Source organism: Hydractinia symbiolongicarpus, chromosome 3 (assembly GCF_029227915.1).
Source record: "Hydractinia symbiolongicarpus strain clone_291-10 chromosome 3, HSymV2.1, whole genome shotgun sequence".
In the NCBI taxonomy this organism is placed as follows: Eukaryota; Metazoa; Cnidaria; class Hydrozoa; order Anthoathecata; family Hydractiniidae; genus Hydractinia; species Hydractinia symbiolongicarpus.
In genome coordinates this window covers 29298946-29316658 of record NC_079877.1, presented here as the reverse complement: position 1 = coordinate 29316658, position 17713 = coordinate 29298946, and the positions used below count along the sequence as shown (strand labels likewise).

The following is a 17713-nucleotide window of genomic DNA, read 5'->3' as shown; positions in this document are numbered from 1 at the left end:
AAGGAGACAAAATGGATTGGCCAGATTCAACTTTCACATTAGCTGTTGCTAGAATATAAATATTTTGAACTTCATTCCAGAAAAGAAAATCCATTATGAAAATTGAATTTGAAAAATGGAAGTTCCCTTAAAATTTAGGAGATTTTGAGATTTTTTGGCATTATTTAGGATAATTTAATTTTATTAGGATTCTTACGAAGCGTGGAAAACCTGCATTAAGCCTTTTATATCATTGCTTAATACTTGTGCTACAGAATTTAAGAAGTAATACTTACTATTAAGAACGAGATAAGAACAAAGCAGCAAAGACTCACAAAATTAGAAAAGCCAGACACATCAGATTAGCTTTAAGATTAGTACCAAAATTTTACATCTAATGCATTCTAAATGTTTATTATAATAAAATTGAACGATGGGCATCCTTATTATTTCTGAAAAAAGCGCAAAGTCATACATACGTTTTTTCATTAGGAAACCTGTTTTGAGGGTTTAGTCTGGATGTATCTTATTTAAAGGAAATCCTCTTCTGTTTCCTCGAGGCCTTGTCTAATACCCTTAAAATTCTTTTTACAAAAGCCTTTTAATTTGTAAACTAACCTCTAATTTTAGTCGATGTTAAAAGTACTTAGAATTTCAGCATAACTTCATCTGTGCATTTCTGGATTCAACTTTCAACTTATCTACCCAATGAATTATTTCCAACCAAAACTGGTGACATTAAAAATTTGGTCTATTGCAGCAGGCACTATTTTAAATCTTGTCCAAGCTTTGTACATTTCCGTGTCAGATTTACGATTTTCTTTTGAGGGGGATCCTTGCATCATTTCGAGAATGTCTTGATTAAATTTTAATTTCTTACGATTTTTTTCTGAGGTTTTGTGTTTCATTCAACTTAGACTGGCTGTTAATACTTAGCCATAGAGAGCTAGACCCATTAGAGTGGGTAAACACCTACTAAGGGCACGTCAACTAATTAAGCCTATCACCATAGCAACACGACGTGGTATGTCAATTAAGAGATATGTGACATAACAAGGCAAATAAAAACTTACCGTTGCAATTATGCTTAAATCCTTGTAAATCGCAGAACAGCTTCTAATATGGAACAATCACGTTCTTCGTCATAGAAATGCCTGATTAATATTGTCGTATTTGGAACAAAGATTGACAAATTTTAGAAAATTGACCTACTGTTTGAACAAAGAAACAAAGAAAAAGAAACACCGTCGAAACCCTCGAAAACGCAGTCAATAAAACATGTAACCAGGTTTATCATTATAAACGATTTAAATTAAATTTTGAAGAAAAGTTCTTTCTGACCCTTAACTCTATAGAATCCTCTATTATGTGAACCACGCAATTTCTAAATTTTGCAGATTTTGAAGTGCCTGACTGTGAGCAAACCGTTTTTACAAAAACACGGCCCACATAGAAAGTGATGATACATACACACTACCACAACCACAATAATAACAACAACAACAATAATAACAACAACAACAATAACAACAACAATAACAACTATTTCAATTAATTTTAAGTTATATTTCATAAAAAATAAAAGTGTAACAAAATTTTAGAATTTAATTTCTATTGAAAAAAAGAAGAAAAAACATTTTTGTGAATTTACAAGGAATACTCGAATGTTTATTAAAAAAGAAAGGAGAGAAGAAATAATCAGAAAGACATATTCATATCACATTCAAATATGAACCACGACAAATTGTGGTCAACTGGTCAATTTTTTTTAATCATTTGTTAGTAGATATGTAAATTAATCGGATTTAATTCTTTGTTGAGTTAACCGATAAATAATACTATCTCGTCCAGGGTCCATGTTCCATAGTGCTAATGAGACAGCGTAAACAGATAGCGCAAGGAGAACGAGTAACCAAAACCAAATATTGAAGATAACTGCAAACATATCGTCATAATTGGAGCTAAGATTGAGGTCCTTCTAAAGATAAGTGATGTTTTCTTTTTAATATTTTGTGTTTGTTTTTAACAAGCAGGTAAATGAAAGTTAGTTCTTACCTTCTTCGAATCCGTTGCTGCTAACAGAGAACGTCTTGAAACTTTATGTACTTCAGGTTCACTGGCGCATTTAAACTATAACAAACATTAATATACACACATTGTAGTAACTTTCTCGATAACATCGAAAACATTCGCAAACATAGTGTTAGAATGATCAGAAAATTTGCTAGAGGGATACTTTTGAACAAAAGGTTCAAATTGCATAAAATACAAAAAAATATCTTTTCGTTACCCGTAAAGAAACACCAAAATTTGCAATCGATCCTTGTATAGATTCGCAAAGTTTAACACGTGCTTTATGTTCCTAAAAGTATACAAAAAAAAATATGTTTAGGTAGAAGACAGAAATTTTAATTTATATTTTGTTGATACAACGAAAAAAGCACACTCACGAGTTCGTCAACAGCATGTAATTCTGGCATAAGATTCTCAACGTCGTGAAAATTTTGACGGTGTTTTTGCAGGCTAGAAATGACGTTGTTGACGTCCTTTTTCTTTTCTTGGATAAAACTGAAATCAAAACAAAAGTTATAGGGAAGAAACGACGTTATCAGAACAGAAACGGGGTATGTACAATGCATCGTCAATATATATTATTAATATCGATTTTGCTACCTTAATTCGGAAGGAACAGTAATACCAGCAACCAAAATATTTCCACCGTAAAGCTGAACAAAATTCTTCACAATCTACAAGAACAGTGATGAGTGAACACATCAGTTAACACCTTCTCCAAAATAAACAAACAAACATCTCTCAACAGTAAGATCTTGCATAATGAACAGTTGCAGATGGCTTTGCAGTATGAGTTTATTATTTAACTTAAAATACACATTTTACACGCATTTTCTCGGAACAAGCATTGTCATATAAATTCGGGAAATGTCTATTAGGGCTTAAATTAAAACTTAAAACACAGCTCTAATATTAAAAATACCACCCGCTCGTTGATTATTCATCAAGCGGAAAGAAAGATTTTATCCAATTTTTGTAATAAATAGATTTAAACGAGACTAACTCAATATACCTTAGGTATAAACTTTTCCAAGATTGCAAGAGCACCTTTGACTTGTTTCGAGTTTGATGAATACTGTAACTCCAATTCCTGCAACGATAACAAAAAGATCATTCCTTTTAACCATAGCTTATTGTTTATTTCTGAAGTCAAACGTCAAAAATTTGGGGACATACCTTCAAAGATGAAACAGCAAACAAATATACATCTGGTGAACCATCTTTCACACCTTTACGGTTTGCATCGATCTAGAAAAGATTAAAGAATCTTAAATAGCGAGCAATAATATTAATAAGAAGATCGGGAAAAAAAGTGATAGGAACTCGAAAATAAAGAAAAATGAGCAGAGTGGATGAAAATAAATGAAATTATCCAACCTCTTCTGCTTGCCACAAAATGTAAACAAGCTCGGAGAAGAAGTTGAAGTCAGCCTAAATAAAACAAGTAACTATATTTAACACTGTACTGCAGCATCGTGGTTTTCCTCTGAAACTACACACGCTAACAAATGAGTATACCATACATAAAACCGCACAAGCTAACAAACAAGTTTGCTTTTTCACCAAAAGCAAAAAGTAGAAAAATATATTTACCTTGCTTTCTAAGTTGAAGTTGAACTGCAACTCCTTCGTGTTTACAGGAACAACATTTTCTTCTGCATTATATGTGAATCCTGTAACCAAAATCGTATTCACAATTTAGTTACAAACACACAAGTTTCAACAAATTCTAAGCCTTCATCTAATTTGTGCAAAAATCCTCACCGGTAGGCAAAACCAGAGGTATCCTTTTTAAGATCTGATGTTTAGATAACGTTTCATGTGTATCCCCATTTCCATTAATCACTTTCCAACTTGATGACTATATGAAAATTTAAAATTTAGTTTATGCCAAACAGCAAAGGCAACTTTACACATCTTGATCTGATGTAGTAAGTAAAATAAAGGTGGTATGGTTGCACTTCATTATATTTTGTAACCTTCAAAATGTCTTATTGCACTAACTTCCTTAGGCATTTAGCCTAGACCTGGGCTAAAATTACACATCCAATACACCTGCATTTTTAGAATATTTTCAACTCACGTTAGTAATTTTGATGAGCAAAAATGTAAAATGACATGCCTCTTCTGAAGTTGGTATGTGATTATTTTCACACCAAAGAATGTATTGACATGCAGCATTTAAAGCCATCAATAGTTATTTTTATACAACTGTATTTAAAGGTTTAAAAAAAGGAGTGTCATTTACCCCAGTTTCTTGGGAAGAAGAGCCTCGGAGTTAAGGCCTTTGCAATTTCTTTTTTTGTGGGGTAACACTAAATTTGTAACACAAGCTTAGTTGTTACCTTTAACATGCTCATAAACAAACACAATTTTTGCTTACCATATCACTCCAGTAAGCAGTGGTGCTTGCATCGCCTTGACTATACCCACCAGCTGAAATCTAAGAATGAAAGAGTGAAATTCACAAAAAGAAACTTTTCAGCTGAAACAATGTGAAGGAAGATACAGAATTAAACTAATCAATCTGTAGATTATCAGAGAAAACCTAACTCCAAATAATTTTTTTCTGCACTTTCTTCAGCCGTCATGAAAGTTTTTTTCATACAAAAAGAAGTGTGTTATCTGCACTCACTTTAACTACTTATATACAACTTCAAATGCGAAAAAATGATAAATTACCTTCGCATCAGCAGCAACAGAGACAGTCGTGGACTTGCCATCAAAAATGGCGCTAACATGATTTGGAAAAGATGAAGTAGCTGATAAACCATAGAAATCAGCAATGCTGGAATCACCATCAACCTATGTAACAACATGTTTATATTAATAAATTCATGAAATTTAATTTGAACATGCAAAAGATGAAATTGGAAACATAATAGTGTTATATACCATTTGGATAGAAAATGTTGCTTTGGTCATCATTAAATTGGCACCTGAAAAAAAATCATCATCTTAAAACATACTTTCAAAAACCTAAAAGTTAACAACCTACAATGACCATTTACAAAGAGGGGAGAGTCTATATCATCAAAATTGTGAACTTTTAAGGGAAATTTAACTAAAAATACAATAACCAAGAAGCAAATAATTGAAATTTAGGAAAAAGTTGTCTAAAGCTTCTTTGCAATTAGAATCTAAAAGTTTTAAATTGTTGTTCCAATTCTCTATATAAATCCATATGATGAACAATATTTACACACGGATCAAATAAGGACTTAAATTATCTGAGTACCATTTGTATGGTTTTGGGAAAATAAGAAACCTGCATTAAAATATTGGCTTCCTAAGATATTAGATGTTTATAGAGGATTTGACAATTTTGACGGCCCCTTCTGTCAGGTCAGTTCTCCCCATCAGTTGTTACCTCAGAAATCTTAGCAAAAACTTTTGTTTAAAATTGATTTAACTCTAGCAAATAATGGATTGCATGTTTTATTGTGGCTAAATTATGAAAAAGGAATGCATACTTCTTGGTACACTATCTACAGAAAACATCATAACAGCTTTGGGTCTATCAAACAAACTTCCTGCTTGCAAACCTGACCACTTCAAATCCTAAAAACATAGTTTATAAAATATACACACAACACTAAACCAGCACATAACGCCTGAAATTCTTAAAATCAAACTTCAATTGTCTGAACTTACAAAAAAAGTAATGTTTTTAGCCCCTGCAATGTTCACAAAATAAAATCTAAAAAATCTATAAAATCTATCAAAACGCAGAGATATAAAAATAATTTTTTTCGTTTTTTGTATTTACTTTTCAAAATAACACACAAGGAAATTTTATTATTTAATATTCATATTTATAAATATAGAGAGTATAAGAGATCAAGTATATAATTATATTGTTTTATATAAAAAAATGTAGACCCACTCTGTTCAGAAACATCAGCAGAACTACGTTTAATCAATTTTAGAGGAGCGTTATCTGGTTCAGAACAACAAAACAAATCACACAAAACAAAACACACACAAAATCAAATCATTATATACATTTAATTTCATAGACACCAACCTTGTCTATAGACAGTCCTAGCGAGAGTGATAACACACTAGAAACTTCATTGGATGGTATTGGTCCAGGGTTTGGTGAAAACTGGATAGAATCTGGTTGGTGTAGAACTGATAAGGTAGGTACATTTTCCTGAAGGAAAAACAAAAACATATCCTTATATAGATAGCTAGCTATATGATTTTGGTTAGAGATCTCAAGTTACCAACATCTCCAGCGTAGAATGCAATAAATACCTGGTTAATATCGCTTCCATGAAATATAAACTTTCCCACTAAGTCAGCACTCGTGACAGCAACTAGAAGAAATTCAAGAAAACGGTTTAGCTCTAGGGTAGCTCTCCGGATAGCCCTCTAGTTGTAGCTACCTAGCCACATGTAAAACACCAAATAGGTAAAGGACGTATAAACAAAAGATATATGCAAGTCCTTAGGTAATTAATTTAAAGAAATAATCTTAGCTTACAGCAACAAAATGTTGCCAAAATAACTTTCAAAAAAGCCATATCGTCGATTTTCACCTTAGCCGGCTATCCTTTTGAAATTCTTTTGCTGGGGTTGGAGCTCCTGTGGTTTCAATCGAGTCGGCTAAAATGTTTCTTTTTTTTAAAAATAGCAGGGGGTTACAAGTTGATTATAGCAGATAAAGATTCTAACTAAACTATAAACAAGATAACTTATAAAGTTATAAATATTAAGAAGATATAAAAAATTATAATATATTTTAGATCAGAGCTAAATGTATCTTATAATATATTTTATTCTTTTGTAAAAGGGGAAATCAGACCTCCGTACTATTTTATTTTATTTCTTTTTGTTGAATCATCGAGACAAGCAAACTTCAAGCACAAGCTAGCGATACGACATGGCGAAGTTTTTAAATTTGTAGGACCTATATTAAAGAACAAATTCAAGAATTGGATCGATTTCTCTTTACTTATACTCTATCACGCATGTGTTTTCTCATTGTTGAGATATAAGAGTGAAGAAAATTGCCGAGGTCTGCATACAAATCTTGGAGGAAGGCCCATATACACAAGTGAAACTTTACTCCAAACGTAAGAGAAAATTTACTTAATGTGCTATCTTGTTGGACAACACATCTACCCCAACATCATAATGGTTAATTTTAGTTGTTTTTCTCTAAAATAAACTGCTTTAACATTACCAAATGTGACTAAAATCCCCGTTTTTCACGATGAAGCTAGTCTGGATACCTCTTAAAAATTCCCCCTTAGTTTAATGTTGCTAGCAATACTGGTCGTCGCATCTTTGTGTCTATCAAACAAGTATGTAAAAAGTATATAATTACGTTTTAAATGTCTTACAACGACCTGTGCTTTACACAAATGGTTAATATACTCGTAGAACGTTATCGTTCTGTGATTGCAGTGTTGTCCTGCAGCTACATTGTGCTACGTTGTTTTTTGTTTGTATGAATTATTAATGTTTTATTTTGTATCAAGATAGTTATTTAATGGTTAGAAAATTCAGAAAAAGTTAAAAATCAGTTTAGTAACGAAATTATCTGTCAAAGCGTACAAAATGCAGGCGCCATTTTGAATATGATCTCACAACTTTGTGTGCATGTTCTTGTTTTAGTTTTCATAATTTTCAAAACAAAGAGTAGTCAAAATCATTACTCGTGAAAGTTACGCGATATTAACCAGGTTTTATCCAACATTTTGTAAAATCAACTCTCGCACGTGCTACGTTACATTGTCGAATTTTTTATACTTCTGAAAAGTCATTAAGTCAGCATTTAAATTTAAGTTTTTTGGTATTTTGTATGATTGAATGACCTAGTTGCAGGCATCGAGTTTGTTTCGTAGGGCTGCGTCATGGATGTAAGCAGATCATCCTTTTCTCTGAAGCCGTCAAATGGGAACGTTACGACACATGAAAGAATAGAAGCTCTCAAAAAGCAAAAACAAATGCTGCAAGCAGAACTTGACAAGCAAATTCTCCGTAAAAATAATTCTTTTTCCTTGCATCAGACAGACCATATATCTTCAAATATATCACAAAGTTTTGCTAGGCCAAAAAACGTTTCAGTACCCAAAGATAATTCATCAGGTGAATTACCTTCAAATATCCGTTACAAAAAGTGTAAAAATCCAGTAACCCCAACCTCAACCGCCACAACTTTAAAAACCTTTATGGTTCCAATAACCAGCACAACCGCCGCCACCGCCGCCCCACTTACCACTTCAATATCAATCGCAGTTCCAATAACCACGGAAACTTCTGCGATCACCAGTCCTGTAAGCGTTTGTACAATGAGCACAAATGCCTGTTCGTTATCACAACGTGCGAAAAGAGTTTTTTCGAGTGAAAATACTGTCTTGCAGCGAAAATACGATCCTCCCACTACGATGCCTGTGTCGAACTACGCAGTATCGAAATTTCCACCCTTTTCTTATAATCGCCTAAGCGGTACAAACTTCGCTAAAATTCATACGATAGAGGACGAAAACAAAACGGCAGTTTGCATAGCTGAAGTAGCGACGTGTGTTGCGTCTACGACAACTCGCAAAGTTGAAGTAGCGACGTGTATTGCATCTACGACAACTCGCAAACCTGAAGTAGTGACGTGTGCTACATCGACAACTCGCGAAGCTGTATTTTCGATGTGTGCTGCATCTACGACAGCTCGTAATGCTGGATTAGCGACGTGTGTTGTAACTACGAAAGCTCGTAATGCAGGGTTAGCGACGTGTGTTGCATCTACGCTACCCCGCCAACCAAACATTTCGTCGAAAACGATTGATTTGACTTCTATGGAGTTTAGTTCGTCAAATGTATCTAAGATAGAGGGTACTAGTTTTCAAACTGTATTTCGTAAGGCAGAAAATGTCTCAAACCCTCCCCACGTAAGGCGTGAGGCGGGTCCAAGTAATGTCAAAGCAGTCAATTCTGTTCAGCTTAACCATAAAACACCAACGGTCGTAACACAGCCCTTTATAAAAACCGCTCTTTCTTCCCAACATAGTGTTTTGAACCAAAATTTACCAATTCCATCACGCAAATCTCAAAAGCCAGCTATACAAGACCAACGAGTTGGAAGCCAGATTATGAGTGCAAATGACATACCTCAGTCTCAAAAGACAGTGCCAAATAAACTACCCTTACTGCTGATACAAACGCCAGCTGCATCCCAAGGTAAAAACCAACCCGTTACCATACCAGTTAAGAGTACACAAGTTCAAGAAGTCAAAAATGCTTTTTTGCCAGGCAAGCAAGTTGTTAAACTTATCCCTGTCTCGCTAGCTGCAAATCAAATTACATCATTTAAACAGTCATCTCCCAGCTTGTCGAATGTTTCACAGCAAGACTTACAGAAATTGTTATTAAACGTATTTAACGCGAATAAAAGCGCTAACTTATCTTCGCCGAACGTGAAGGGAAACAACGGTCCATTAATCGTCCGTCTTGAAACAAACATATCTCCAGCCAGCAATATTAATACAGCAAAGCAGAATTTTTCTTTAGTGCCTGTGAGATCTACGACACCATCTCTATCGCCTTTGTGTATCCCGGTGAGTGAAGCCTCAAACACATCGAAACAATATGTGCCGAAAAACTTGCAGAAAGTCGTTTTACCAAAGGACTTTCATACTCATATTAATAGTTCGACGCACGGCACTTACGTTATCACCAACGGTACTCTCGTGAAGAATAAACCTGATGCACCCTCCTTACCTCCCACCGCAATGTCTCTGAAAATACAGGACTCAAAAGTCATCCAAGCGAAAATAAACCCGATAATTGACAATGCAACTCCAGTTAAGATTTCTTTAGCGGCAAAATCTGTTTCATCGCAAATTATAACGTCTTCTGGTTGCGAAGTATCAAATGCAACGAAATTTCAGTGGCCAGATTCTGTCAAAGGAGGAGAGAATTCTCTACTAAAGAAAGACGATAAATTGCAACCTATTCAAAACTCTGGTTCTGCAAGAACAAATGGCATCAAACCTTACTTACGCGAAGATACCGTCATTTTTGAAACTAACAGAAAATTAAAATCTACAGAAAACAACGGGCCCCAATATCCAACTATTGCAAATTATAAATCTCTTGCTGCAAACAGTTTTGTGGCAAATACAAATTCTGACTCGATAAGTCTAACTGTCTGCAAGGAAAATATAGGGAAACCAACTTGGGCAGCTAAGTCATGCAAACCTGTTGCAGGTAGCCTTGTGACGTCTGATGCGATGACGAAAAACTGGGGCAGCAGGATTACCAGTACGCCAGTCATTTCAAACGTTTTTTCCTACAATAATATAAAAAATAATTTGCAAAAAAATACAAATAGTACAGTGATTGATTTAACCATCGACTCGCCAAACAAAGAAAATTGTCGAGATAAGTCCATACAAAATACAAGTACAAAAATACAAGATACAGTGGGTGTGGTAAGAACTGATAAGAGGGTTGGTGACGAAATGGCCAAGAAAACGTTTAAATCTCAGCTAAAAAACAATGATAGCTGTATAAGTACTGGGAGCAAGGCTGTTAAAAATTATAATAAAAGAAAATCAAGCGATAAGGAAGAGATAAATAATATAAAGAGAGTTAAAACAGTTTGTGATTTTCCTCCAAGCGAGTACACTGAAGCACCGACTTCATTTGAGAAAATCTCTCGAACTTTCTTTGCCTTGGATCGTATGCGAAGAACTCAAAGTCATTTGAAGCAAATTGGCGCGCTCGATCGGTGCATGGAAGGTTTATACACGTTGCGCAATGCATTAGTGGTAGAGAGAAATAAGCAGAAACTGTTCATGGACGATAATTTGCGTAAATGGAAGCAGGCGGCTCTTGCTAAAAACAACATCCCGCAAAATGTTAAGGAAACCAAGTCACCTGCTCAAAGGTTGTTAGAGAAATTTTCTTTGAAGTCTTTCACATCCGTAAAATCGCCACTTGCTGAGGATAAAAAGTCTCGTCCATTCGTACAAGATCGATTGTCTGACAAAAAGTCTTTTGAAAAACAAACAGGTAGAAACGTGTCACGTACATTCACGCCATCACTCGCTGCTACCGAGAAATCTGTACGAGATAGACCGAAAACATTTGACGAGATATTAGCTGAGCAACGAAGAAAAAAACAGCTAAAAAAATTTGATATGACCATTCCGACTTCGATTGCAACGACTGTTAAGGTAGAAAAAAATGAAGAGATAAGTCCTAACGTCGCAGGAGAAGTTAAAACTGACATATCAAAAAAATCACCTTTGATTAAAACTGAAACACCAGTCTCAAAAGTGCGCAGCATTTCCGCGATATCGTCCCGAAACCGCCCTGTCTCCCGGCAGTTTGCGAATCCAAAAGACCCGTATAACTCCGCAGAGGATCGCGCTTTGCAAATGGCGTTAGCTCTGTCTTTAAAAACGGCTAACCAAGAGAAGAAAAGAAACACAGATGTAAGAGACAGTGTTTATGACAGTGCTAGTATCAACGTGGAGATGCAAGCCAAACATAACCAAGACTCTGAAAAGAAAGAACAAAAGAAAAAGAAACGTCCCCGTGAAATTGATCAACTCGTGGATACTCACTGGAACGAGTCATGGTTAAAAGGTAAAAAATAAACTTTAAAGTCTTATAAACTGTATTTTTTTGTGAGAGTTAATTTTGAGAGAAAAACAGCGCTTAAAAACTTTAAGATGAAATGCAGTTTACTTGTTGCTTACACCTCCTGCATTCTTACATGAACTAATCTGATTTTGTATCAGATGCACTACAAATGGTTCTCACAAGATTTTAGCTTCTGCATGATTTTTATTTAATACATATTTTCATGATTATTTTCAGATTCTCAGTCGCCAGTAGATGGGCGTTCAGATGTCATCAGTCCGTCAAGTCGTGAGGAGAGAGCGCTTCATTATGCTCTGGCTCGGTTCGCTGAGATGGAATACGAAAAGGAACGTGTAAAATCACCCACGTCGGAGTGCAACCAAAAGTTGAAGGTAAATGTTCAGCCAGGAAAAACAAGAACGAAAGTGAAAGTCAGAGAGTCTGGTAACGAGGTGAGTTATGACATATTAGCTTATTATATTTCTTCTATTAAACGCCATCAACTGTAAAAGAATAATTAAACACATTAGACACATTGTATTAAAAACTGCATTAAATGCACTGACTGCACTAAAATTATAATACGCCCTGCTTTATTATCCGCTGCACCGTTAAATGGGGTGTTAGTATTAAATTTGAAAAAGTAAGTATTTGCTTAGAGGTATTTGTTAAAAAAGAGGGCAGCAGTGTGATGGAATTGTAACTCAATCAGCATGGAAGTTTATAGATTTACATCTTGAAAAAAAGCAACAATGCTCGCCTTTTTAAGAGCACAAGATTAAGCTCATTTTAATTTTTCCTCACCTCTGCTTCTTCCGTTATTCAGGTCGTAGCAAGAAAAAGAACGAAAAAAGAAGCAGATTCAGAAGGTAAACGATAACCTATTAAAACTTTAGTTTAGTTGTCAACTCTCATTTAATATCATAAATCGGAACGCGAGCTTATGGTTTAACAACACTCTTTGAATTGAAATTTTGGTAAAGAATTCAAATCCTTGGGGGTTCACGTTCAACATTTGAACAAATAATAAACTGTACGTAACATAACATAATCGTCCCCCCTTATTTTCATCTACATATATTCTGTTTCCATATTTGAGAACCATTGTAGTTTCCTAAAAAAAACCTTTAACATAATAAAAAAATTAGATTTTCAATAAACTGCCCTATCGATTTACCACCCCACTCGAATAAGCGCCCACCCTAAAAGTCAAACTTTAATTAAACGCTTGGGTACGTGTTTTCTTCTATTTCAGAAACTGCTACTAAGAAAGGAAGCTCAACAAAAATAACTAATTCGAAGAAAAAGGTAAAATATATATGTGTGTTTTTTATTTTATTTTCCCCTATGTTTGTTTGAACGCACAAATTGTCGCTACCCATGTTATTCTGATTTTTAGACGTTGTTTAATACGTTGTCTTATTGATTTGATGATGTCGTTTAGGAGCAAGAACTGTTACGCAAAGCTAGAAAACATCTGTCTAACAAAGGTAAGGATAACAGCAAATAACTGATAGCTATGCTGTTTGCACATAGAAAAATCTGTTTCTGTAGCACACTGCCACAACCTTTATAGTTACATTCAAGCCTCTTCATAGTGGGCGCCGTTAAAGGAAAGAAATGTGCAATGTATGGAAACATGGAAATTTTAAGGAAGCAACGTTTTACAGATGGTTAACTAACCCATTAATATAAATAATATTTACAAATGTTTAGAAGTCGTTTTCCGTATTGACAGGAAATGTGGCTGGGAGCCTAAAAGATTTGTTTACTTTCGTCAGGTGTCGGCTATGTAGCATGTACCGCTGCACTCTCCTGCGCCCCCCTTCACTCTCTTGCGGAGAGAAAAATTGACCCTTTATCTTTTCTTTAGCTCAAAAAAACAAAGAAAATGCGGTTGTTATAGCCGGTTTTTCACATCAATCAAATGTGAGACCAAGCAGTAAACATCTATCAGCGAAAACACCAACAGATAAGACGCCAATAGCGAAAACGCCGACAAATAAACCGTCAACATCCAAAACGCCGACGGTTAAGCCGTCATCATCTAAAACTCCGACAGGTAAGACTCAATGGAAATTTTGAACTTACTTTAAACGTATTTTTTTATATGTTGTAAGTTATATTTTTTGGTCATTTTAGCGCCCGTTCAAAAGAAGGAATACTTGCTAGTACCAAAATATCATGGTTTTAAGGTATAGCTTTGAGATTTTTGCCAGCGTTTTTAACTAAATATTTTTATTTTATTGTATGTTATTTTATATAGGATTTTACACCGATTGTTTTTGATTCAAGGACTCGAAGACACGCGTCGTCAGGTGAGATTACTCTGCTCTGTGCGTAGCGAAATATGAACACTTGCATGGGTAAAACACTTATACGTCGACTATTTACTGCTAAGTCGAATATATACACCCTCCATCTCACGTGTCAAATGTTTACACATTATCATGCTTTTAATATGTGCACCACATCACTTCAGAATCTGTATTATATTGTTGTCGATTATTTTTTGTTTTGTTTTTTATCACACGTATTTTTGCAGAAGATCGGGATAAAATAAAGAAACGCGATTTTCCTCTGATGGTAGTCGCAAAAGTTGGCAACGAAACGAAAAAGGTAATTGTACAAGAAGGCGAAAACAAAGAGGAAAAGTTAGCAGAAGCATCAAACACGGTGCAGAAAGAATTCGAGTCGTTATCAAGTAAGAGTTATGACTGTTTTACCTCCTCGAGACCGTACCAGGTTTCGTGCTACAACCTAAAGGCTGAAATATTTATTTGGTGTTGCCTTGCATCTATTAAGTAAATATTTCTCGTCCACTAACACAAGTAAAATACAGAAATAAATAAACACTAAACGATGTCCTGAATATGTTATCTCTGAAGCTTTCTTTTGTTGAAAGAATAAATCTGTTTGTGTATATAACAGTTTTAGCAGAAAAAATGCCGACATATTTTTGATAACGCTCCGACATGTAAAAACCTGACCGTCTTTCTTTAGAACACAAGCGTTATTTGAACGTTAACCGCAACACTGGAGAGACCGTGCTACACAAGGCTGCACGACTGGGCTACCATGATCTCGCTGAATTACAAATTCAAAAAGGTGCTGACGTGCACGCTAAAGATAACGCCGGCTGGTCAGCGTTACACGAAGCGTGCGCCTATGGGAAAGCTGAAGTCGTTAAAGTGTTGTTAAAGTTCGGAGCAGATCCAAACTGTTCCTCAAATTCGGGTGTTCGGTAAGATGCATTACTTTTTGTGTGCCGCAAAGTCAAGAGAGGGAAATTGTACAGCTTAAATTGTTTACACGTTAACCAAAGTATATTCTGGTAATAACATATAGGTTAGGCATATTTACGCAGTAAAGAGATATTGTTATATATTATTTGGCTCCTGATCCATTTAGGCCACTGCACGACGCTGTTGAAAGGAGAGACATTCGCGTGCTGCGATTACTTCTGGCGTACGGCGCCGACCCAAGTATTAGGTCATATACTGGTGCGTTGCCGATCGACATTGCTAAAACACCTCAGATTCGAAATTTTCTTAACGGTATTTATTTTATTTTTTAAGTCATCATGCGAGTGATTTTTTTGTAGACAGTTCTCACATAGATTATAATTACAACAACGAAATGTCGTGTTTCTAATTATTGCATTGCAGTTTGAAGGTGCAATATGCGTGTGAAGAAGATCCATAGACACATCAAAATATCGACTTTGCTTTTCTGTTTTTCTCTTGCTTCCACAATAGCATAGTTCGTTTAATCTTGCTTAAAACTGTTTTTCCAGCACATATGGAAGAGAATACGGACGTAAAACAGAAACGAGACTTAACTAAAAGCGAGGTTAGTATTTATAAATTTGCGTTTGTTATCGTTAATAGCGTATTAAAACACCTCTCCGTTCTTCTCATAACACCCCTTCATATCTCTGACTAACTTTCGCTGTTTTTTTAGTATGGTTGGCAGTTTCAAAGTTCATGCGATGCTCTAGGTGAGAATATATGATATGATATATTTGAATTTTATACTAAACAGATATAAATTTCTATTGTTCGTCTGTTTACTAAATTATCATTTAGATAAGCACGATTGCACTGGAATATTTGACGATTTACCGGAAGACGAACAACTGTTACCTTTCGAATTTCTGATGGGAAACCGTCCCATGCCACCGTCATATTATTTGCCGTACACGAACGAAGACGACGTAGTTTTGGGGTAAATTTATTTTTTTAAAAAGTTTTTAAAGCAGTTAATGAATTTATACGTGATTGGATAGGTATTTTTGTGATTCTCTTACGATTTTCTTTCATTCATTGAGGAGCATGATCTATTTATCTAAATGTTTAAAATTTACAGAAAATTACATGGGTGTTGTATGTTTTTTTCAGGAAATTAATAAAAAATTTATTTTAGACTTTCCTAAATTTAGAGAGGGAACATACAGACTGTTTTATAGTCCTTGCTTCTGCAGAATTGCTTTTCGCCTTATATGATATCTGATCTTTCTGTTCCAGATACAAAAACTATTTTATCATTTCTGATATCCTGCAACGACTGAATATCTCGCGTAATACCCTTCTTAAACACCACAAATTTGAAACACGTTTACTGACGTACGACAAATTTGTACAATACGTCCGACAAAATACTTTGTCGCATGTTCCTGATGTACCAAGTGGTAGCTCTAAAGGAGAAGAAATCGTCGAGTTGGTGTTTATCGGACAATACACTTTCAGAAAGTTAATGGGCCTGAAAGTTCAGAAAGTGACGTAATTTTGTTTGGTTGTGACGTAAGAATACTGTGACGTCATAAAATTATGTGTCATGACGAATTATTTTGTCTGTCTTTCACCGTGTGACGTCATCACATGCGTAAGATGTAAATCTTTCTTGACATTTTTATACTATTTATTATCTTTTTAAACAACGTAGATCGCCGAAATAATAAAATGGCTTCGCATTTTGAATTTTTTTTCTGGTGTCTGTGGTAATATATATTACTACCTCGTCCCCAGGTCTCTTTGTTTTTCTTTCTGACAATCTCGGACGGCGAGAAGAAATAGCCGTCCGAGATTGTCAGAAAGAGAAAAATAGCCCTGGAAACGAGGTTGATATGTATTACTAAATCTTGTGTTTTGTTGTTATTATATATTATTTGTAGTGTCATATTATATTAATTTATTCACTCATTTTTTCTTTTTTATTACTATTATTATAATGATAGTTATTGGAGATTTCTTTTTGTGTTTTATACAGAACACGGACACGTGTTCCAAAATGTTGTATGCATGGTTGAATACCAGAAGATAGTCTTAAGGGTTCAAGTCATATTATAAAACAAAATATTTTAATGGTTGGAGCCGTATTGACGAAGAATATTTTAATGGTTTGAGTCGTATTGACGAAGAATATTTTAAGGGTTGAAGTCGTATTGATGAAGAATATTTAAAGGGTTCGAGTCGTATTGACGAAGAATATTCTAAGTGTGATCAGAAATAAAACAGAACAGTAGCCTTAGAAAAGGTCGCAACGTGTGTTGATTTCTCAGCAGAGATGAATTTCTTCCAAATTCTGTTGACATTTTCTTCGACTGTTATAACAATCGAAGTGTGTTTGGCAAAACGTATGTGGAGGACACCAGTGGAGGTATGTTTAGCAAAGGAGTTTGGAATTTAGTTTTAGAAATGGTCTGAAGTTTCATTTGAAACCCAATGCACAGGAATTCAAAAAAAGCATCAGAATTTTCCCTTTTCAGAAGAATATGCCCTTTTTTCAGGACTATTGATCCTGTCAAGGGAAGAGTTAATTTATGAACTGATAGAGCACTAGAAACAGATTAAACCTTCTTTTTCACCTTATTTTGAATGTATGTGATTACTCACGAAATTTTACTGTAAATTGCGGAGCAGATCCTAACTTGCTATCACCAAAAATTTAAGGGTGTGGACGGAATAATATCATTGAAAACTTTTAAACTTTTTAAATATCAATGCACTAACAAAGCGCCAATGCAAATTCTTTGACTTCTTTAAATTTTTTTGTCATAATATAT

At 34.8% G+C, this 17713-nt stretch overlaps 2 protein-coding genes across 2 annotated transcripts; one reads left to right on the top strand and one right to left on the bottom strand.

Moving 5' to 3' along the window:
- Window positions 1-1524: 1524 nt before the first annotated feature.
- LOC130636716 (renin receptor-like) lies at window positions 1525-6663 on the bottom strand. Its single transcript, XM_057446536.1, has 17 exons — window positions 6542-6663; window positions 6313-6374; window positions 6080-6208; window positions 5526-5613; window positions 4948-4991; window positions 4735-4857; window positions 4436-4495; window positions 3817-3913; window positions 3646-3725; window positions 3430-3483; window positions 3229-3300; window positions 3065-3142; window positions 2653-2726; window positions 2430-2547; window positions 2270-2341; window positions 2035-2109; window positions 1525-1957 (listed from the first exon to the last, which is right to left on the bottom strand). The coding sequence occupies exons 1-17, from the start codon at window positions 6579-6581 to the stop codon at window positions 1775-1777; spliced, it is 1449 nt and encodes a 482-aa protein (XP_057302519.1). The 5' UTR covers window positions 6582-6663; the 3' UTR covers window positions 1525-1774.
- Window positions 6664-6813: 150 nt separating this feature from the next.
- LOC130636714 (uncharacterized) lies at window positions 6814-16895 on the top strand. Its single transcript, XM_057446532.1, has 16 exons — window positions 6814-7133; window positions 7908-11652; window positions 11887-12101; window positions 12476-12518; window positions 12905-12957; window positions 13094-13139; window positions 13523-13711; window positions 13792-13844; window positions 13916-13967; window positions 14195-14353; window positions 14653-14893; window positions 15061-15206; window positions 15446-15501; window positions 15613-15649; window positions 15738-15876; window positions 16176-16895. The coding sequence occupies exons 2-16, from the start codon at window positions 7917-7919 to the stop codon at window positions 16432-16434; spliced, it is 5424 nt and encodes a 1807-aa protein (XP_057302515.1). The 5' UTR covers window positions 6814-7133; window positions 7908-7916; the 3' UTR covers window positions 16435-16895.
- The last annotated feature ends 818 nt before the right edge of the window (window positions 16896-17713 follow it).